We start from the raw sequence: 23974 nt of genomic DNA, 5'->3' as shown, positions 1-23974 counted from the left end.
CACTGCGTTCATCCACCTCTGGCCTGCTCGCCTCCCTACCACTGAGGAAGTACAGTTCCCCCTCAGCCCAGTCAAAACTGTTCGCTGCTCTGGCCCCCCAATGGTGGAACAAACTCCCTCACGACGCCAGGACAGCGGAGTCAATCACCACCTTCCGGAGACACCTGAAACCCCACCTCTTCAAGGAATACCTAGGATAGGATAAGTAATCCTTCTCACCCCCCCTTAAATGATTTAGATGCACTATTGTAAGTGGCTGTTCCACTGGATGTCAGAAGGTGAATTCACCAATTTGTAAGTCGCTCTGGATAAGAGCGTCTGCTAAATGACTTAAATGTAATGTAAATGTAAAGGACAGATTTCCACCGGTCTAATGTGCATTGCTCGTGATTCTTGGCCCAAGCAAGTCTCTTCTTATTGTTGTCCTTTAGTAGTGGTTTCTTTGCAGCAATTTGACCATGAAGTCCTGATTCACGCCGTCTCCTCTGAACAGTTGATGTTGAGATGTGTCTGTTACTTGAACTCTGAAGCATTTAATTGGGCTGCAATCTGAGGTGTTGTTAACTCTAATGAACTTATCCTCTGCAGCAGAGGTAACTCTGGTTCTTTGTTTCCTGTGGCAGTCCTCATGAGAGCCAGTTTCATCATAGTGCTTGATGGTTTTTGAGACAGCACTTGAAGAAACTTGTTCTTGAAAGTTCTTGAAATTTTCCAGATTGACTGACCTACATGTCTTAAAGTAATGATGGACTGTAATTATTAATATTTGAGCCGTTCTTGCCATAATATGGATTTGGTATTTTACTAAATAAGGGCTATCATCTTTATACCACCCCTTCCTTGTCACAACACAACTGATTGGCTCAAACACATTAAGAAGGAAAGAAATTCCACAAATGGCTTTAACAAGGCACACCTGTTAATTGAAATGCATTCCATAAATAAGAATGGCATGGCTCAAAGGTCTTCTATTTATTTTCTGTAATACCACCTACCCCACCAAAGACATTCTTTAAAAAAGTATACTCAGTAATAAGACTGAACGTGGGCAAATAAAATTCATAGAATAAAAAGGAACGTTTTTCATCATCTAAGTCCGAGGGTGGTTTTAACCTTCCAGACATGGTATTGTATGAACTCCCAACACAAGGCTTTTACTTGCGACATATACATTATATGGCCAAAAGTATGTGGACATCCTTTCAAATGAGTGGATTCAGCTATTTCAGCTAAAAATCGAGCACACAGCCATACAATCTCCATAGACAAACATTGGCAGTATAATGGCCCGTAATGAAAAGCTCAGTGACTTTCAATGTGGCACCGTCATACAATGGCACCTTTCCAACAAGTCAGTTCGTCAAATTTCTGGCCTGCTAGAGCTGCCCAAGTCAACTGTAAGTGCTGCTATTGTGAAGGGGAAACGTTTAAAAGCAACAACGGCTCAGCCGCGAAGTGGTAGGCCACACAAATTCAGAATGGGAACACAGAGTGTTGAAGCATGTAACGTTTATAAATCATCTGTCCTTGGTTGCAACACTCATTACTGAGTTCCAAACTGCTTCTGGATGCAACGTCAGCACAAGAACTGAAATGGGTTTCCATACCCAAGCAGCAGCACACAAGCCGAAGATCACCATGCGCAATGCCATTCGTCGACTGCAGTGATGAATCACACTTCACCATCTGGCAGTCTGACGGACGAATCTAGGTTTGGCGGATGCCAGGAGAACGCTACCTGCCCCAATGTATAAAGCCAACTGTAAAGTTTGATGGAGGAGGAATAATGGTCTGGGGCTGTTTTTCATGGTTCAGGCTAGGCTTCTTACTTCTAGTGAAGGGGAATCTTAATGCTACAGCATACAGTGACATTCTAGACCAGGAATTCCCAAACTGGGTATGGAGGTACCCGCAATGCTGTCAGGGGTACGCCAAATAAAAATGTATTCACATTTTCAAATAGTCCATTTATATTCAATATGCGGGACAAAATTGAGGCTGATTAAGAAGTTGGACAACACACAGGTTTTTCCATCATTGTATGATTTTTTTGTGTAGAAATGAACTCAAGCTTGCAGACAATGTCAAATGTGATACAGCAAAGCACCGGAGTGAGTTGGGTGCGCAATTACGCAGGTACCTTCCCGAAACTGATGAAACAAACAACTGGATTCGTTATCCCTTTCATCCCCTGCTTCCAGTCCACTTACCGATATATGAACAAGAGAGCCTCATCGAAATTGCAACAAGCGGTTCTGTGAAAATGTAATTTAATCAGAAGCCACTGCCAGATTTCTGGATTGGGCTACGCTCAGAGTTTCTTGCCTTGGCAAATCGCGCTGTTAAGACACTGATGCACTTTGCAACCACATACCTACAGTATGTGTGGATTCTCTGCCCTCACTTGCATGAAAACTAAATACAGGCACAGACTGTGTGTGTAAAATAATTTAAGACTGAGACGCTCTCCAATATAACCCAACATTGCAGAGATATGTGCATCCTTTCAAGCACACCCTTCTGGAGAGTTATTCACAATGGACAAATAAAGTTTTATATGTAAGATACCTAAATAAAGAGCAAAATTATTGATTATCATATTATTTGTGCCCTGGTCCTATAAGAGCTCTTTGTCACTTCCCACGAGCCAGGTTGTGACAAAAACTCACACTTATTCTTATGTTTAATAAATGTATCGTATGGTGTGTGTGTGTGTGTGTGTGTGTGTGTGTGTGTGTGGCAGGCTTACAATGATGACAAAAAACTACAGTTGAGAGTGCGATGACCCTGATGCTAGAGGGGGTACGCAGCTGGAGGTTGAATGTTTGAAGGGGTACAGGACTATAAAAAATGTGGGAACCACTGTTCTAGACGATTCTATGCTTCCAACTTTGTGGCAACAGTTTGCGGAAGGCGCTTTCCTGTTTCTGCATAACAATTCCCCCATGGACAAATTGAAGTCTATACGGAAATGGTTTGTTGAGATCAATGTGGAAGAACTTGACTGGCCTGCACAGAACCCTGTCCTCAACCCCATCGAACACCTTTGGGATGAATTGGAATGCCGAATGCAAGCCAGGCCTAACCGCCCAACATCAGTGCCTGACCTCACTAATGCTCTTGTGGCTGACTGGAGTCCCCGCAGCGATGTTCCAACATCTAGTGAGTGGAGGCTGTTATAGCAGCAAAGGGGGGACCAACTCCATATTAATACCCAGGATTTTGGAATGAGATGTTCGACAAGCAGGTGTTCACATACTTTTGGTCATGTAGTGTATCAAAAAGTTTCGAATATAAATATTTTCTAAACATCAGAGCAACCTTGAATGAATCTTATTTGAGTTATAAAAAATAAAAAAAACTATTGGAACCAAGATTGGAACCAAATGATGTTAGCAAAAGATGGAGGGAAAGTTGGCGCAAAAGTAACAAAATTACACTTAACGAATGTTTAATCCTGTATAAACTAAATGTTTACAATTTATTATACAAGAGAGAAAACTCAGTCTACAGCACAACAGCAGAGTCATGTCTTAAGTGTAAAACTACTAGCTTTCTGGGAATGCTATGAAGTCCAAAATGTATGAACGGAGCAAGAAAGTTGGCTGTCAGAAGTATTGCAATGTAAACTTTCTTTTAATCTATCTGTCCGCATATTTCTTGACATTGCATATAGTGGTGTAGTGAGATACCCAATGAGCTGGACGACTCATCACTCATCTTGAAAAAAACATATACTAAACTTGGAAATCAATCAATCCGCCATCATGTACATAATGAAAAAATTGAATGATATATTATTAAAATAGCATGGGTGACCACAAAAAACAAATTGGTACAATTTAATGCCAAGTGGCAAACAATAAAACAATAATGCACTAAAGATGGGGGTGTGAGCATACAGGTCTGGGCAGAGGAGATGTAGTCGTTGTTTGAGTGCGTCTGTAACTTGTTGTTTGTATGTATAAGTTTGTATTTGGAGAAAAAAGAAATTGTCTGGGGGGGGGGATTGCTACTCCCATTGCTGTGAAGCTCCTGCTCTCCACAGTAAAACCACACAGACGCTGCAGTCTGGCATTGAATAACATCTCATCCCAACATGGCCCATTCATTTAAAAAAGAATCATGCACACTGCTAATATTTGGGTTTGTTGAGTATGTTTTTGTTTCCAAGAGTGTGTGTTTTGTTGTGTGTGTGTGTCTTACCGGAGTCATGCGGAGGGGAGCGTGCGTACTGCAGCCCCTCATCACGTGGCCCAGCGTCTCAGAAACCATGATCCTCAGCTCCCCTGAGTAGCAGTACACCGCATCAATCTTAGGCCACCAGTCCAATGGAGACTGCAGCAAAAGAATGGACAGAGGGTTAAACTCAATCCTCTAAACAAATCTACTGTAGGCTTCATTATAAAACATTTGAAACAGAAACTTAATCCTGTAAAGAGACTTGGATAATACAAGGGCCTGTAGGTTAAATAGTAAGTGGGTGTTGAGTCTTATCCCAATCGAAACTCATTCAGAAAATGGCATGGGGCCTTCAGCCCAGTAGGATTTGTTAGGGTGGAGAGATGGGACTTCTCCAGTTTGCCTGGAGGGGAGACCCACCCACCAACCCAGACAGACAGAGACACGCAGGAACAAAAGCAGCCTCTGACTTCTGCTCACAGACAGGAAGTGCTTTGCGTGAGGGGGGTGAGAGAGAGACCAGTTATACTCTCACTCCCTCACACACAGTCTCCTAGGCACATGGGGAGCTAATAAAAGGGTCTCTGTATGAGATCTTCCCTCAGGCACTTCCTATTGAAACACACAAACACACACACACACACAAACCACATGAGTGTCTGCAGCACTTCCTCTCCCTGCATGGCTCATCCAGAGTGAGATGGTAGTCGATCTAATGGCTGGGTAATAGAGCCAGCCCAGTGTATACAGTAGTGACATCATCTACACAAAGTCACCACAGATAAGGTTAACACTGGTCATTCTAGACATGCACTGTGTGCCCACAGCATTGGTCACTTTATATACTTTGAATAGTGGCACTGGACATTGGCATTTGGTGTGTTGATTGATCCCTTAACCCTATGTTGGGCCATGACAACACACACTTACATTGGTGATGATTCTGTGTAGGGAGTTGACCAGGACGAAGTGGAAGGTGGGAGGGGAGGATGACGCCAGGCAGACCTGAAATGGAGGAGAAAAATAAAGAGAGAGAGATTAACCAGGGATCACAGAGTCCTAACTTCAACATACCAGTATGTGGTTAAAAAGTGTGCATCAACAACCCTTTCTATGAAATACTATACTCAAATTCAGCTCCATCATTCATTGAATCAGATGGCTCATTCATCACAAAACCAACTGATATTGCCAATTACTTGAATAATTTTTCCATTGGCAAGATTAGCAAACTTAGGCATGGCATGCCAGCAACAAACGCGACATCACACATCCAAGTAACACTGATGAAGTTATGAAAATCAAGCATTGTAATTTTTAATTCCGTAAAGTGAGTGAGGAAGAAGTGAAAAAACTATTATTGTCTTTCAACAATAAGCCACCGGGGTCTGACAACTTGGATGGAAAATGACTGAGGATAATAACGGACGGTATTGGCCCTCCTCTATTTGCCATAGCTTCAATCTAAGCCTAGAGTGTGCCTGGAGGAAAGCAAAAGTAATTATGTTACCCAAGAATAGCAAAGCCCCCCTTTACTCGCTCAAACCTGAGTGAACTTTTGGAAAAAATTGTGTTTGGCCAGATACAATGCTATTTTACTGTAAGCACGCTTATAGGGAAGGACATTCAACAAGCACGGCACTTACACAAATGACTGATAATTGATTGGCTGAGAGAAATTGATGATAAAAAGATTGTGGGAGCTGTTTTGTTAGACCTCAGTGCGGCTTTTGACATTATCGATCATAGTCTGCTGATGGAAAAATGTGTTATGGCTTTACACCCTGTGTTATATTGTGGATAAAGAGTTACCTGTCCCAATATATATATTTTTTACCCCTTTTTCATGATATCCAATTGGTAGTTACAGTCTTGTCTCATCGCTGCAACTCCCATACGGACTTGGGTGAGGCGATGGTCGAGAGCCATGCGTCCTCCAAAACACGACCTAACCAAGCCGCACTGCTTCTTGAAACAATGCCCGCTTAACCCGGAAGCCAGCCACACCAATGTGTCTGAGAAAACACCGTACACCTGGCGATCATGTCAGCGTGCATGCACCAGGCCCGCCACAGGAGTCGCTAGAGCATGATGGGACAAGGACATCTCTGCCGGCCAAACCCTCCCCTAACCCTGGACAACGCTGGGCCAATTGTGCGCCGCCTCATGGGTCTCCCGGTTGCGACAGAGCCTGGAAAGAGTTACCCGTCTAACAGAACACAGAGGGTGTTCTTTAATGGAAGCCTCTCCAACATAATCCGGGTAAAATCAGGAATTCCCCTGGGCAGCTGTCAAGGCCCCTTACTTATTTCAATCTTTACTAATGACATGCCATTGAGTAAAGCTATGTATGAGGACTCAACACTATACACATCATTTCTACAGCACGTGAAATCACTGCTTAACAAAGAGCTGCAGTCAGTTTCAGAATGGGTGGCAAGGAATAAGCTAGTCCTAAATATTTCAAAAACTAAAAGCATTGTAATTTGTGACAAATCATTCACTAAACCCTAAACCTCAATTGAATATTGTAATGAATAATGTGGACATTGAGGTGACTAAATTGCTTGGAGTAACCCTGGATTGTAAACTGTCATGGTAAAAACATGTTGATACAACAGTAGCTAAGATGGGGGAGAAGTCCATCCATAATAAAGCACTGCTGTCTTTTTAACAACACTATCAACAAGGCAGGTCCTAAAGGCTCTCGCTTTGTCACATCTGGACTACGGTTCAGTCGTGTGGTCAGGTGCCACAAAGAGGAACCTTGGAAAATTTTAATTGGCTCAGAAAAGGGCAGCACGGCTGGCCCTTAAATGTACACGGAGAGCTAATATTAATAATATGCATGTCAATCTCTCATGGCTCAAAGTGGAGGAGAGATTGACATAATCACTACTTGTTTTTCAAAGAAGTTTTGACATGCTGAATGCATTGAGCTGTCTGTTCAAACTACTAGCACACAGCATGGACACCCATGCATACCCCACAAGACATGCCACCAAAGGTCTCTTCACAGTCCCCAAGCCAAGAACAGACAATGGAAGGCACACAGTATGACACAGAGCCATGACTACATGGAACTCTATTTCACATCAGGTAACTGATGCAAGCAGATACAAATACACCGCATGGAACAGCAGGGATTGTGAAGATACACACACACAGGCACAGACACACATGATAAGACATGTACATACACATGGATGTTGTATTGTATATATGTGATAGTGGAGTAGCGGCCTGAAGGAACACACTCAATATTTGGGTAAGTGTTATGAAATGTAATGTCATGTAATATTTTAAACTGTATATATAACTGACTTAATGTTGCTGGATCCCAGGAACAGTAGCTGCAGGGATCCTTAAAATAAATACCTTAAAATGCTGGTTGTTGTGGGGATTGATGCGGAAACAAGAGACAAAGCAGTCGATCATGAGGTCCACGTCTGCGTTCTGGCTTCCCGCCCCTCTGGAGAAAGGCTTGGCTGGGTTGAAGAGCAGGGCCTGACAGGAAAAGGGAGAAACAAAGTCCATAGCATCAGCTGTGACTGGTTACCACTGGTGACTAATACTGGATACTATGTTTATAATACCTTCCCATAACACTGATGATCAGAGGACAATCTGTGGCTGATGCTCACCTTAAGGTCCACTACGATGGACTGCACCAGGAGAAAGATGACAGAGTGGTCCTCCCAGTTGATGTAGGTGGAGGCCTTGCAGAGTTTGACACAGGCGATGGCAGCACTCTCAGTCAGCTGTTTACTGCCCCCATGGCCGGCCAGGGCCTTCCTCAGGTTCTCCAGGAACAGTTTCTGTTAGGGACAGAGAAGAGTAGTGTACTGATTAGAACCCTAGTGTGTGTGCCCTGCCCCGTGGGTGGGTTGTGTCTGACCTTGTTGACCTTGGTGTCCTCTACAGTCTCTCTGGAGATGTCCTGTGTGATGTCGGGACAGAGGATGAGGAGGATGATCTGCAGTGGCCACACGGCTGCCTTCCTCTTGGCACTCTCAGCAAAACTGTCCACCAGGTCAAACAGCTTCTCTGCACAGTCTGGGAGAGACCAGGCCAGGCAACAACACAGTCAGGGAGAGACACAACCAAGCAACAACAGTCAATAACACACAGTCTGGGAGAGACACAACCAAGCAACAACACAGTCAATAACACACAGTCTGGGAGAGACACAACCAAGCAACAGCAGTCAATAACAGACATACAGTACCAGTCAAAAGTTTGGACACACCTACTCATTAAAGGGTTTTTCTTTATTTTTACTATTTTAAACATTGTAGAATAATAGTGAAGACATCAAAACTATGAAATAAGTAGCCATCCTTTGCTTTGATGACAGCTTTGCACACTCCTTGGCATTCTCTCAACCAGCTTCATGAGGTAGTCACCTGGAATGCATTATAATTAACAGTTATGCCTTGTTAAAAGTGAATTTGAGGAATTTCTTTCCTTCTTAATGCGTTTGAGACAATCAGTTGTGTTGTGACAAGGTAGGGGTGGTATACAAAAGATAGCCCTATTTGGTAAAATACCAAATCCATATTATGGATAGAACCATCAAACGCTTTGATGAAACTGTCTCTCATGAGGACCACAACAGGAAGACCCCGAGTTACCTCTGCTGCAGAGGATAAGTTCATTAGAGTTAACCAGCCTCAGAAATTACAGCCAAAAAAGAAATGCTTCACAGAGTTCAAGTAACAGACACATCTCAACATCAACTGTTCAGAGGAGACTGCGTCAATCAGGCATTAATGGTCGAATTTCTGCAAAGGAACCACTTACTAAAGGATACCAATAAGAAGACTAGCTTGGGCCAAGAAACACCAGCAAGGGACATTAGACTGGTGGAAATCTGTCCTTTGGTCTGATGAGTCCAAATGTAAGATTTTTGGTTCCAACCGCCGTGTCTTTTTGAGACGCAGAGTAGGTGAACAGATGATCTCTGCATGTGTGGTTCCCACTGTGAAGCATGGAGGAGGTGGTGTGATGGTGCTTTGCTGGTGAAACTGTTGTGATTTACTTAGAATTCAAGGCACACTTAACCAGCATGGCTAACATAGCATTCTGCAGCGATGCGCCATCCAATCTGGTTTGCGCTTAGTGGGACTATCATTTGTTTTTCAACAGGACATTGACCCAACACACCTCCAGGCTGTGTAAGGGCTATTTGACCAAGAAGGAGAGTGATGGAGTGCTGCATCAGATGACCTGGCCTCCACAATCACCCTACCTCAGCCCATTTGAGATGGTTTGGGTCGATTTGGACAGCAGAGTGAAGGAAAAGCAACCAACAAGTGCTCAGCATATGTGGGAACTCCTTCAAGACTGTTGGAAAAGCATTCCAAGTGACGCTGGTTGAGAGAATAAGAGTGTGCAAAGCAGTCAAAATATATTTAGATTTGTTTAACACTTTTTTTGTTATTTCATAGTTTTGATCTCTTAACTATTATTCTACAATGTAGAAAATAGAGGTTGAACGTTTAATCAGAATGGCAGATTAATTAGGGCCGATCTCAAGTTTTCATAACAATTGGAAATCAGTAATTTTGGACGACAATTTTGCCGATTTTTTTAATAAAAAAAAAAACTTAATTTAATCTTTATTTAACTAGCCAAGTCAGTTAAGAACACATTCTTATTTTCAATGACGGACTAGGAACGGTGGGTTAACTGCCTTGTTCAGGGCCAGAACGACAGATTTTAACCTTGTCAGCTTAGGGATTCAATCTTGCATCCTTACGGTTAACTAGTCCAACGCTCTAACCACCTGCCTCAGGAGGAGCCCGCCTGTTACGCGAATGCAGTAAAAAGCCAAGGTAAGTTGCTAGCTAGCATTAAACTTAATCAATCATAATCACTAGTTATAACTACACATGGTTGATGATATTACTAGTTTATCTAGCGTGTCATGCATTGCATATAATCGATGCAGTGCGCATTCGCAAAAAAAGGACTGTCGTTGCTTCAACGTGTACCTAACCATAAACACCAATGCCTTTCTTAAAATCAATACACAGAAGTATATATTTTAAACCTGCATATTTAGCTAAAAGAAATCCAGGTTAGCAGGCAATATTAAACAGGTGAAATTGTGTCACTTCTCTTGCATTCACTGCATGCAGAGTCAGGGTATATGCAACAGTTTGGGCCGCCTGGCTCATTGCGAACTAATTTGCCAAAATTGTACGTAATTATGGCATAACATTGAAGTTTGTGCAATGTAACAGGAATATTTAGACTGATGGATGCCACCCATTAGATAAAATACGGAACGGTTCCGTATTTCACTGAAAGGATAAACGTCTTGTTCTCGAGATGATAGTTTCCTCATTCGACCATGTTAATGATCTAAGGCTTGCATGTCTGTGTGTTATGATGTTATAATTAAGTCTATGATTTGATAGAGCAGTCTGACTGAGCGATGGAAGGCACCAGCAGGCTCATAAACATTCATTCAAACAGCACTTTGTGCGTTTTGCCAGCAGCTCTGCTGTTTATGACTTCAAGCCTATCAACACCCGAGATTAGGCTGGTGTAACGATGTGATGTGAAATGGCTAGCTAGTTAGCGGGGTGCGTGCCAATAGCGTTTCAAACGTCTCTTGCTCTGTGACTTGGAGTAGTTGTTCCCCTTGCTCTGCAAGGGTAACACTGCTTTGAGGGTGGCTGTTGTCGTTGTGTTCCTGGTTCGAGCCCAGGTAGGAGGGAGACGGAAGCTATACTGTTACACTGGCAATACTAAAGTACCTATAAGAACATCTAATAGTCAAAGGTATATGTAATACAAATGGTATAGAGAGAAATAGTCCTATAATTCCTATAATAACTACAACCTAAACTTCTTACCTGGGAATATTGAAGACTCATGTTAAAAGGAACCACCAGCTTTCATATGTTCTCATGTTCTGAGCAAGGAACTTAAACGTTAGCTTTCTTACATGGCAAATATTGCACTTTTACTTTCTTCCCCAACACTTTGTTTTGCATTATTTAAACCAAATTGAACATGTTTCATTATTTATTTGAGGCTAAATTTATTTTATTGATATATTAAATTAAGTTAAAATAAGTGTTCATTCAGCATTGTTGTAATTGTCATTATATCAAATACATTTTAAAAATCGGCCGATTAATCGGTATCGTCTTTTTTTTGTCCTCCAATAATCGGTATCGACGTTGAAAAATCATAAAATCGGTCGACCTCTAGTAGAAAATATGAAAAGAATAAAGAATAAGTCGGTGTACAAACTTTTGACAGGTACTGTATGATTCATCACATTAGAACTGCAACTGCATCCTCACCAGCCATGTCTGTCTGTGGCCTCTGGTACAGCATAGTGAACTCATCAGGGTAGTTCTCCACCCAGTTCCAGAAGGCCTGAGGGGGAGAAAGGGGGGTCACACCACCTGCCTGGGAAGCACTGTACCCATCTTCTACTCGCAAAGAAGACTATCAACAACACACCAACTTGCAACAATATTTCCCGTCCTGATTGTATTGTCAAGCTTCAAGACCGGGGCTTCTGGCGAGCCACAGACGGTTAGTGTAACTGAAGTGTATCCAGATGCCTGAACAGCTCCACAGAAAGTCAACAGACACTGTACTAGAGCAGGAGGAGCGGCTCCACAGAAAGTCAACAGACACTGTACTAGAGCAGGAGGAGCAGGGCAACAGAAATTCAACAGACACTGCACTAGAGCAGGAGGAGCAGCTCCACATAAATTCAACAGACACTACACTAGAGCAGGAGGAGCAGGGCACCAGAAAGTCAACAGACACTGCACTAGAGCAGGAGGAGCAGCTCCACAGAAAGTCAATAGACACTGCACTAGAGCAGGAGGAGCAGCTCCACAGAAAGTCAACAGACACTGCACTAGAGCAGGAGGAGCAGCTCCACAGAAAGTCAACAGACACTGCACTAGAGCAGGAGGAGCAGGGCAACAGAAAGTCAGACACTGCACTAGAGCAGGAGGAGCAGCTCCACAGAAATTCAGACACTGCACTAGAGCAGGAGGAGCAGTTCCACAAAGTCAACAGACACTGTACTAGAGCAGGAGGAGCAGCTCCACAGAAAGTCAACAGACACTGCACTAGAGCAGGAGGAGCAGGGCAACAGAAATTCAACAAACACTGCACTAGAGCAGGAGGAGCAGCTCCACAGAAAGTCAACAGACACTGCACTAGAGCAGGAGGAGCAGGGCAACAGAAAGTCAACAGACACTGCACTAGAGCAGGAGGAGCGGCTCCACAGAAAGTCAACAGACGCTCCTCCTGCTCTAGTGCAGTGTCTGTTGACTTTCTGTGGAGCCGCTCCTCCTGCTCTAGTGCAGTGTCTGTTGACTTTCTGTTGCCCTGCTCCTCCTGCTCTAGTGCAGTGTCTGTTGACTTTCTGTGGAGTCGCTCCTCCTGCTCTAGTGCAGTGACTCCACAGAAAGTCAACAGACACTGCACTAGAGCAGGAGGAGCAGGGCAACAGAAATTCAACAGACACTGCACTAGAGCAGGAGGAGCAGCTCCACAGAAAGTCAACAGACACTGCACTAGAGCAGGAGGAGCAGGGCAACAGAAAGTCAGACACTGCACTAGAGCAGGAGGAGCAGCTCCACAAAGTCAACAGACACTGCACTAGAGCAGGAGGAGCAGCTCCAGAAAGTCAACAGACACTGCACTAGAGCAGGAGGAGCAGGGCAACAGAAAGTCAACAGACACTGCACTAGAGCAGGAGGAGCAGGGCAACAGAAAGTCAGACACTGCACTAGAGCAGGAGGAGCAGCTCCACAGAAAGTCAGACACTACACTAGAGCAGGAGGAGCAGCTCCACAGAAAGTCAACAGACACTACACTAGAGCAAGAGGAGCGGCTCCACAGAAAGTCGACACTGCACTAGAGCAGGAGGAGCAGGGCAGCAGAAATTCAACAGACACTGCACTAGAGCAGGAGGAGCAGGGCAACAGAAAGTCAACAGACACTGCAGAAGAGCAGGAGGAGCAGCGCCACAGAAAGTCAACAGACACTGCACTAGAGCAGGAGGAGCAGCTCCACAGAAATTCAACAGACACTGCACTAGAGCAGGAGGAGCAAGGCAACAGAAAGTCAACAGACACTACACTAGAGCAAGAGGAGCAGCTCCACAGAAAGTCGACACTGCACTAGAGCAGGAGGAGCAGGGTAACAGAAAGTCAACAGACACTGCACAAGAGCAGGAGGAGCAGGGCAACAGAAAGTCAACAGACACTGCACAAGAGCAGGAGGAGCAGGGCAACAGAAAGTCAACAGACACTGCACTAGAGAAGGAGGAGCAGCTCCACAGAAAGTCAACAGACACTGCACTAGAGCAGGAGGAGCAGGGCAACAGAAAGTCAACAGACACTGCACTAGAGCAGGGCAACAGGAGATGAGGACCAGAGACCACAAGGTGGAGAAAGTGAGTCTGTAGATAGATGCGTGAGAGAAACAGCGAGAGAGGCAGAGTGGCAGACAGAGTGGCAGACAGAGAGAGATACTCACCTTCTCTAAGCTGTTGATGACACTTAGCTGGGCAGGCTTTTTGAGGGCTTTGAATTTAAACACCGTCTCTGCAGGAGATGACAACCAATAGTGAGTCCACACTGAACATCAACAACGGTGCACAACTCAAAAGAAACAGAACATCTTCGGCTCTATCAAACGGATAACCTCAAATGGGACGGCTGTAGGTCAAAATAAAGCAATGAGACTGATAAGAATATGCAAATACCTTGTAGCAGTTTCTTTAGCTTGGCACAGTCCACATTAATGTACTGGATGAGCTCGATGTCATGGACATCCACTGTGTCCTCCGAACACAAAGTGAGCTCCTGCAACCTGAGGGGAAACACCGCAAAGATGGATATTTAATAAAGATGGTTATTTTAATCCCCTCGAATATTCATATTCAATAGAATCACATCATCATTACAAAATTGTAGAGAAGTAGCAGTAGAGCATCATAATAGATACAGTAATCAAATGGTAAGTCTCGGTCTCATCTGACTACCGGTAATAACAGGACATCAAATAGGCTAGTCTGGATGAATGGGCAATGCTTTCAAGGTAAAAGCTGAGGACAAAAAGAGAGAGCGAGAAGCGACACTGGGGAGTGGCTGAGGTTAACTCTCTCTCCCGGTTTTAACATCACATAACATAACCAACTCCTCAGTCCTCATGATTTAATAACCAGCCACTTCATCAGTCTGGGCCTGCCAGTCATGTACCAATAAAACCACAACACAGCTCGGTTAACAAGTGCAGACTGCAACCGACAGATGAGTGGAGCAGCACTCTTCTCTTCTGCCTCAGAACCAACTGGTACACCAGTGCAAGGAGAAGGAAGAAAAAAATATGTGCTTTCTGAGCTTCAACAAATAATTAATATACCCAAGTGGTTAATATTTACAGATGTTTTCTCCCCACTCCAAACCACTCAGGTCTGACACACACACACACAGGTACACACACACACACACACACACACGTGAGTATGCCTCCATGTCTTGTGCAGGTCCAGGTCCTTCTGGGGGTTGGTTTCACAGTGGAACATTACTCCACAAGACACAGACAAAGAGACTCTTTATGAAGGCTGCTGACAGACTTCCTTTCTCCCTCTATTTATTTCTCTATCTATCGGGGGTAGATGATAGCTCCAGCTTCTTTTTTCCTCCTTGCTCTCACTGAAGACCACGGGCCTGAACTGGTGTACACTTAAAGGTAACCCTTCCTCTACGTACAGCCTGAGGTCTACTACTGTGGCCTGTCGCTTCTCAGAGCAGCTTGGGCTGAGGGTTAGAGTTCTGGGTGTTTATGATCAATGTCACCTGGTGGAGATGCGGCTGAACACAGCGTTGAAGTTGTTGCAGCTGAGGGAGAAGAGGACCCCGGAGGCGGAGCTACGTAGCTCGGCGGCATGCTGGTGGCCCTCGCGGTACGTGTGGATGAAATGACAGATCTCTGGCAGCAGCTGTTTCACCAGCATAGTCTCATCCAGACGCATGCAGTCCTTCGGTTGCTGAGGGATGGGAGGGGAGGAAGGAGAGACCAGGAAGGGAGGGATTAGAGGAAAGGTTAGAGGTCAAACATGAGAAAAACCTTTCAATGTCCTCACTGCCCGATTAGCCCAGAGAGGAGAGAATAGGCCAGAATAAAACCCTGCCACACAGAGAGAACGGCCAGTCAGGCTCCCGTCACAGGCGTGCATCCCTGAAGACACACATTCCCTCTCATTCATCAAGATATAAAACATACTTGGTCTAAAACATCCTTACCAATAGGGAAGATATCACAATCGGTAGGCTACAACTTCACATCACATATTTTAGATACAGGGCATTCTGATGTCTCTCACAGCCTTGAAACAATGCTGTAAATCTAGCTGAGATAACAGAGCTGTCCAGACTAATGATTCTTCCTGCTGGATTTGGACCTGCTGCACTGCAGGCCTGGGACCTGTCATTACTCCTGTACACTGTGGAGGGACTGGGGACAGAGAGCGCTCTACTGCAGGCCTGGGACCTGTCATTACACCAGCACACTGTGGAGGGACTGGGGACAGAGAGCGCTCTACTGCAGGCCTGGGACCTGTCATTACTCCTGTACACTGTGGAGGGACTGGGGACAGAGAGCGCTCTACTGCAGGCCTGGGACCTGTCATTACACCAGCACACTGTTGGGGGAGTTGGGAAAGAGAGGGCTCTACTTGGGGACAGTGGTGGATCATTAAGTGAAATATTTAATTGAAAAGAGAAGGACTTTCTGATTACTAGTACGGGTGTAATATGTCAATTTTAAATGAACTTGCAGGGACATGGGCTACGGAAAGAGGGCATCAACGAGGCAAAAATAGTTAGAAAAAAAAATATTCAGATGTCAAGAAAAAGGATGACTTGAAGAACCAAACAGCTGTCCTTCATCCAAAAGCTCGTAGTAAAAAAAATGAATACAAATGTCCGGAAACTCGGGGCAATTCCATCGGAGGCTCAGAATGCAAAGTCAAGATGAGCAAGCAGCTGGAAAAGCAATCTTCAGTGAGCACATCTTTACTAAGGAGAGGAGAGAAGGGAGCCAGGGGACTACTGGCTACTAACAGAGTTCCCCAAGACTGAAAGAAAGAGACAGGACTCAAACACACAGTTCATGTGTGGGGAGGGGAGAGGGCTCAGATCCAGTCCAGAGCAAAGGCCACTGTCCCCACTGAGGCAAAACATCTTGACCACAGACAGCCCACCACATCCTATTGTGTTATGCTGATATGTAATGAAGATCTGCTGATAAGAACCAGAACGCTGCATTAGGAGCTTGCAGGGAGGAAAGGAAACAAACCAGGGAAAAAACAGAGGGAGGAAAGGAGAACGAAGGAGAGTGAGCGAGAAAGAGAGTCAGAGATATAAAAGCGACATGCATCCATCATTTCCGTTTTTGATGGGGAATGATCCTCACCCCAGCAAGGCACTTCTCCAGTGTGTCCAGGATGATGAGCTGAGAGAGATACAGGTTCTTCTCCGCAGCCTCCCCAAATATTCGCTAGGGGAGAGAGAGACATGGTTGAGACATCTCCAACACTGTACCTGGCTCCATAGGCTTCAACTGACATTGTTTGCACATACAGCACACACACTCACCATGTTGTTCACATTCTTCAGGATGTTCGTGAGGCCACTGATGACCAGTGAGAACTTGTACTTGGAGATGTGTATCAGACAGTCCTTGTTGTGCTCTGTGCTGACTTTGGTGTGAGTGTTCTGTTGGCCTACTTTGACTGGAAGCTATAGAGGGGGAAAAGGGACAGAGTAAGGCTGTTGGTGTTGTTACATGAATCTAAGTTGGTAACTTTGCTTCGTGTCCAATACAAATAACCCTAACATACTGTCAAGAGCATCGAGAACAGGAATAGCCTTCTGTATACATTCCCTGTCAATAAGTCCATCACTATGTTTTCAAGGAGATAGCCTATTCTAGGTCTGCATGACTGAATAACAATACATTTGGTTAGCAGCGCTCCTTGAGCAGTGATCTGTCTCTTTCTCGAGAGACCAACATGTCTGCCTCTAGTGAAGCCTCCTCTGCATCCTGAGCAGGGGATGTACTGTATAGTAGGCTACACTACATTCAGTGGATGTGTCTGAGAGAGCCTGGCTGGCTGGGCTCTCCTCTGCCTCCGACTCCAGCTCAGACAGGATGACAGTGCATCAGCTGGTCTGAGGCCCCAGGCTGACCCAGCCTTGCCTAGGCTCCGCTCCATCTAGCCTAATAACAGCAAATCACAGCTCCATGTGACACCCAAACACCATTAAAAAACACAAACACTCAAAGCAACCCGACTCTCCCACTTCTTGGAAGAATTTTCCCATTTGGTGAGGGACAGCAGTACAGAGGCATGGGCTATTATAGAGCTAGCAGGACAAGACGCTCCCCTCCCTCATCAGACCGGACAGCAGAAGAGACTTATTGGATAGAGAGGAGTGTAGAGCACTGGGGAAGCCTAGAGGGTGGCCCCTCCCTGAGCATATAGTCCTACACACACAAGGGGTGGATGTGCTGAGCTGGGCTCACAGACACACGCTATGGACTATACTCCATGCATTTACTTAGTCTGCAAAGTGCAGAGGAAGTCCAACTTGACAGTATTGTATAGCCTATGGCTTCTTATAAGCTAAACAAATAAAGGTTTGGCGATCTTTGAGGTTGACACACTCTCAGTCCCAACCATCCGACAGGTCCTGAAGAGGTTCCTCCCCCTACAACACCCTGACCCCCAGCACAGGCCAGGGAGGGGCTGCTCCTGGATTAGAGACATGCGTATGTGTGAGGGGACGGAAATGAGAGTCCTGAGACTTGAGCATCTTCCCTGTAAACACACACAGAGAAGCCTGCATGCAGATACACTGGTTGACATCCATATTCAGACCAGGCAAACAGACACAGGGCCACTTTGTTTCACTGGCACGGTCTTCAATTCCTCTAAGGTCAATCCCTTTCCTTAGGAGTGCTTTGGCACTAGCCAACAAGGCACTGCACATAAAGAGGGGAGAGAGGAGTACACTTTTCTTGTTGACGTACCGCCAGAAGACACACAAACGCCTAAGTAATTCAGTTTTTGCTGAGTGCCAACATAAAAACAGCATTTAGGCGAGCACAGAAACAAAAATGGAGGTTGGGATTGTTGTGAATCATGGAGATATGAGCTAACATCCAAGATTCCATCTAAAAGAAGCATGGCTCTTCTTCACGTGGCTGAGCTTCTCTCTCAGGGCTTGTAAAGCAGCATCAGGGATCAACGTCACATCAATGAAAAGGTAAAAGGTTTCACAAGCTCAAGCACAATACATTCAAGCACTAGTTTAAGACACTGTTAGAATAAATTATAGGGTTTAATGTTGTTTACACAAATGGGGGAAATAAATGGAATCCTATTCAATTCCTATTCAAAAACACACTACAATATCCTTGGATGTGGCACGGCGGAAGTAGCCCACCTTTCATTGGATTTTGAAAAGGATAGTCTGAATGAACTCTAGTGAGGGTTAGATTATTTGTAGGGTAATAATCTCGAATGCTCTGCTTTGACCTCAATGGGTCAAGCTCAAGGAAAGGTGATATAGCCGAACCTATAATAGAGGTTGAGCTGCTAATCTCAAAGCTGATTCTGACTAAAAGCAGTCCCAATCCCACCAGAAGCCAACATACACAATCCTTTTTAATGAGTAAATTTCAGTGGCACTATCAATAGGCTTAACAGTCAAAAGTGGATTTAAATTAGGCCTAATCTCCATGAAAACTTCATCAAAGTGCAATGAGCCACACCCAGCCACTTGGCCTGCCAAGCCAGAACAGTTAGCTAACGGATAAGGGGGCACAACTTCAACTGAATCTCTGCTACAAGGGACAGGCAGGCCTGGAATAGTCTGAACCCTTGAAGATGGAGAAAGGTTACTGGGGAGCCGGGACATTTGACTATTAATCACTATGCTACCACTGAAACTTTCAAAACTATAATAGCGGATCACAGAAACTAAGTGTTGTGATACAGTCTCAGTAACCTAGACATCTGGCCTGTTGCATACGGTCCAGCCTCCTCATGTTATGTACTATATGAATATGTCCCTGATGAGGTTACCAACACCTTAGATGGAACTGATAAGATGAACCGGGTCCCGCCCCGCCCCCCTCTCCAAATACTACTGCTACACCATCGAGAGATTGTCCTGACTGGTTGCATCACAGCCTGGTACGGGAATTGCTCCGCCCACAACCGCAAGGCCTTCTAGGTGGTGGTGAATACAGCCCAGTACATCACTGAGACCACACTCCCACCCATCCAGGATATCTACTCAAAACAGTGCCTGAAGAAGGCACACAGCACCAAAGACCCCACACACGAGCTGTTCTCTCCCTTACGTTCGGGCAGGCGGTATCGGAGCATGAGGTCTGATACAGTTTCAAATCTACAAGCCATAAGATTAATGAACACATGAACCACCTGCTCTCATTCTCCTCACATCAGCAAACATGCAGTCCCTCACACACACACACTGAATCTACAAAACATTAAGAAACCCATCCCCTCTTTTGCGCTCAGAACAGCCTGAATTAGTCAGGGCTGGACTCTACAAGGTGTCAAAAGCATTCCGCAGGGATACTATTTGCACCCAGGGGGGGCCACAGGACCGAGTTTGGGAAACCTTTTGCTAAATTACTCAAATGTAAAATGTAAGTAGGGCCTAACCCAGGGCTCTCCAACCCTGTTCCTGGAGAGCTACTTTCCTGTAGGTTTTCACTCCAACCCTGATCTAGTGCACCTGATTCTAATAATTAGCTGGTTGATAAGCTGAGGTTGGAGCGAAAACCGACATGAGAGTAGCTCCCAGGAATAGGGTTGGTGAGCCCTGGCCTAACCACCTACCCAAAACAAGCCACAGTAGTCTAAACATCCACAATTACTAATCTCCACTGAGCTATTGGGGGAAAATGTTTTTTTCTTTAAATGGGCTTGCTTAACACTTAAGAGATATTTGATAGAAAATACACGTGTAAACAAATCATGTTCACAGTGTATGGCAATATGGCCACAAGTCATCTTTCCTCTTGCAACAATGAACAGACCCAAAAGTGTATTCATTTGATAGGATTCATTAGCCTTTTTATTTTTACATATAAAACATGGCATTTCCCATTCCATAGGTTGATCATGTAGGCATAACATCTAGGCCTATACTACAAACGTTACCGATCATAATCATACAGACTGGGCCAGTAAATTTGATTACATCAATTGTATGAAAAAAGCAACACATGCAAGGCTGACACAATGACGTCACTGCTTTGCATATAAGTAAAGCCTACTACAGTACAACCATAGCCCATACTGATACTGCATCAGGTAGGCTAGGGGCAATTCCAAGGTAACAGAATTACATTTGACTCCGCTTTTTCACTTTAAAATGTATGCCAAACAAAAAAAACATTTATTTAAAAAGTTTAACAAAACATACAAATCTATGCAAAAGGACGACTTTGAACAATTTAAACTGAAAAATGTACAAAAACAAATTAAAGTGGAAGATCTGTGCAGATGCAAATTTTGGTAATGGAATTGTGGTAAAATCTCCCTCAGGTTTTTATGCGACCACGTTTACCAAAAATTCTTAAATGTCTACTCCGAATTAAGATTCAAAAGGTGTCTGCAGAAAGAATGGGGTGTCGAGATGGCACCTTGAGTTTGGAAATAAATCTGTTTTGGTTATTGAACTAGTCCACATGAAGTGGACAAGTAACGGTGCAGTGGACCCGGTAACGGTGCAGTAGAGTTCAGTTCAGTAAAGTAGAGTATAGTTCAGCACAATATACTGGAATACACTTTTCTTTACTGTAATGTGCTATCCAAACTTGTGGAAGATATGGACGTCACCAAATCTGAACCTTATGTCTGTGAACGTTAAAGGAATATAAACAAAATGTCTACTTCATGTTCATCGTCTCCAGCACCACCTCAACACATGTGAAAATGGTGCGTTTCTATGTTTCGTAGTAAAACGATGGAGGAAGATAAGTGTTTCCAATGATATCGGTGAGCATTGTGTGATTTTAAACAATTATGAGTAGGCATTGTTTACTAATTGGTTGCTGATGTCATTGGATGATGTCATCATCCCTTCAATATCAAGGCCAGGGTGGACTGACCAAACTACTTTTCAACGTTGCTGGATGTCCGGTGTCAGTGGGTTCTCAATGGGTGAGGATGCTGGTTGCAGAAAATGAAAAGACAGGGGGCTCATGGTGTAGGTGTCAGTGGGTGAGGATGCTGGTTACAGAAAATGAAAAGACAGGGGGCTCATGGTGTAGGTGTCAGTGGGTGAGGATGCTGGTTACAGAAAATGAAAAGACAGGGGGCTCATGGTGTAGGTGTCAGTGGGTAAGGATGCTGGTTACAGAAAATGAAAAGACAGGGGGCTCATGGTGTAGGTGTCAGTGGGTGAGGATGCTGGTAAAAGAAAATGAAAAGACAGGGGGCTCATGGTGTAGGTGTCAGTGGGTGAGGATGCTGGTAAAAGAAAATGAAAAGACAGGGGGCTCATGGTGTAGGTGTCAGTGGGTGAGGATGCTGGTAACAGAAAATTAAAAGACAGGGGGCTCATGGTGTAGGTGTCAGTGGGTGAGGATGCTGGTAACAGAAAATGAAAAGACAGGGGGCTCATGGTGTAGGTGTCAGTGGGTGAGGATGCTGGTTACAGAAAATTAAAAGACAGGGGGCTCATGGTGTAGGTGTCAGTGGGTGAGGATGCTGGTAACAGAAAATTAAAAGACAGGGGGCTCATGGTGTAGGTGTCAGTGGGTGAGGATGCTGGTAACAGAAAATGAAAAGACAGGGGGCTCATGGTGTAGGTGTCAGTGGGTGAGGATGCTGGTTACAGAAAATGAAAAGACAGGGGGCTCATGGTGTAGGTGTCAGTAACAGCTGGGAGAGGTGACATTAACCGGAGAGAGACAGACAGAGGGAGGGGTCATCCAAACTGTTTGAACACTATGTTTGACCAACAGAAAGACAAAGAAAACAGTTATGAGCTCAACATAACAGTATGGCAGTGGAAGGGAGGACAGTAGCAGGTGACCCAACTGTGGGTTGAGACTATTATGATTTCGCATTGTAGCCAATTCGGTTGCAGTAATTCCGTTACTGATTTTTTTAACATTTCGAATAACTTAAATTCATAAACAAAATTGATATCAGTAAAAATCACTGTAACTAATTGGGAGGTCTACCATGGACTTTCATTATCCTCCCTCCTTATAAGGGAGAGACATTACAAAATATCATAGGGTTGTGGGGTTTCGGTAATGGAATTACAAGACACAGGGAAATATTTATTAAACTTCCAGAAGGTAAACAATTTCTCCAAAGCTATATAAAGCTTAAGTGTTGATATTGGTTGGCAGGGGTCTTTATGTCAACAATGTGTTTTGATGCATTTCTGATGCCTTTTAAGACTTTTTTTCTGGTCAATATTTTCTAAGCCTTTAGTAATGCCTAATTATGGGAAATGGTATCTATGCCTTCATTTCCCAAAAATACAAACTCGTAGCTTTCATTTGACACCCAATGTGATATTCTCCTATGAACTTCACATGCTGGTGCTCATGAAGGGTCCTTTTCAATGGAAATGCTTTGAGGTACGACAAGGATGAAGACATTTGTGAAATTGTGCTTGACAATGACATCAGTGAGGGGATTATGTTTTCCCATGTTCCCATGTTTCCCATGTTTTCCAATGCAATGAATGGATGGGACCTGATTGTCAATCTGCATAGATAAATCCACACATACTGTAAACAAACTGGACGCAGCTCAAATAACACCGTATATGACTAGCTACATTGAACAAAAATATAAACGTAACGTGAAGTTTTGGTCCCATGTTTCATGATCTGAAAAAAGAAGAAAAAAAAGAAATGTTCCATACACAAAAAGCATATTTCTCTCAAATGTTGTGCACAAATGTTCACATCTCTGTTAGTGCGCATTCCTCCAATACCGAGGTAATCCATCCACCTGGCAGGTGTGGCATATCAAGAAACTGTTTAAACAGTAAAAGGCCACTTTAAAATATGCTGTATTGTCACACAACACCACTGAGGTCTCAAATTCTGAGGAAGCTCGCAATTGACATGCTGACTGCAGGAATGTCCACCAGAGCTGTTACCAGAGAATTGAATGTTCATTTCTCTACCATACACTGCCTGCAATGTCATTTTAGAGAATTTGGCAGTATGTCCATCCAGCTTCACAACCGCAGACCATGTGTAACCACACCAGCACCAGGACATCCACATCCGGCTTCCTCACCTGTGGGATTGTCTGAGGGGGGTTGCTGATGATTATTTGTGTCTGTAATAAAGCCCTTTTGTAGGAAGAAACTAATTCTGATTGGCTGGGCTTAGCTTCCAGGTGGGTGGGCCTGGTTGTCAAGTAGGTGGGCCCACCCATGGCTGCACCCCTGCTTAGTCATGCGAAATCCATAGATTAGGGCCTAATACATTTATCTCAATTGACTGATATCCTTATACGAACTGAAACTCAGTAAAATCTTTGAAATTGTTTTGTTTATATTTTTGTTTAGTAATAGTTAGCAGCTAGCTACTGTAGTGGCTCAGTGGCTATAAAGAAACAGTGCTTTGTAGTCCAAGGTGAGGCTACTAGTTAATGGAAATGACATGAACACACTAATTACTGGACACTTGCTTCGAGTTGACAAGCTGGCTAGCG

At 44.2% G+C, this 23974-nt stretch overlaps 1 protein-coding gene across 7 annotated transcripts in view; it reads right to left on the bottom strand.

Moving 5' to 3' along the window:
• LOC135548392 (neurofibromin) overlaps positions 1–23974 on the bottom strand; it is a 72244-nt gene that overhangs the window by 47563 nt on the left and 707 nt on the right. For 6 of the 7 annotated variants that reach the window (XM_064977937.1, XM_064977942.1, XM_064977943.1 and 3 more), the window contains exons 2-12: positions 16836–16979; positions 16654–16737; positions 15036–15226; positions 13940–14046; positions 13711–13778; positions 11505–11580; positions 8081–8238; positions 7827–8000; positions 7561–7689; positions 5113–5187; positions 4207–4338 (exon numbers count right to left, since the gene is read on the bottom strand). In XM_064977937.1, the coding sequence (XP_064834009.1) occupies positions 4207–4338; positions 5113–5187; positions 7561–7689; positions 7827–8000; positions 8081–8238; positions 11505–11580; positions 13711–13778; positions 13940–14046; positions 15036–15226; positions 16654–16737; positions 16836–16979 (1338 nt within the window). The remainder of the gene's footprint in view (positions 1–4206; positions 4339–5112; positions 5188–7560; positions 7690–7826; positions 8001–8080; positions 8239–11504; positions 11581–13710; positions 13779–13939; positions 14047–15035; positions 15227–16653; positions 16738–16835; positions 16980–23974) is intronic. The other variant, XM_064977938.1, reaches the window with a different exon arrangement.

Source organism: Oncorhynchus masou, chromosome 11 (assembly GCF_036934945.1).
Source record: "Oncorhynchus masou masou isolate Uvic2021 chromosome 11, UVic_Omas_1.1, whole genome shotgun sequence".
In the NCBI taxonomy this organism is placed as follows: Eukaryota; Metazoa; Chordata; class Actinopteri; order Salmoniformes; family Salmonidae; genus Oncorhynchus; species Oncorhynchus masou.
This window is presented reverse-complemented; position numbering and strand designations above follow the sequence as displayed.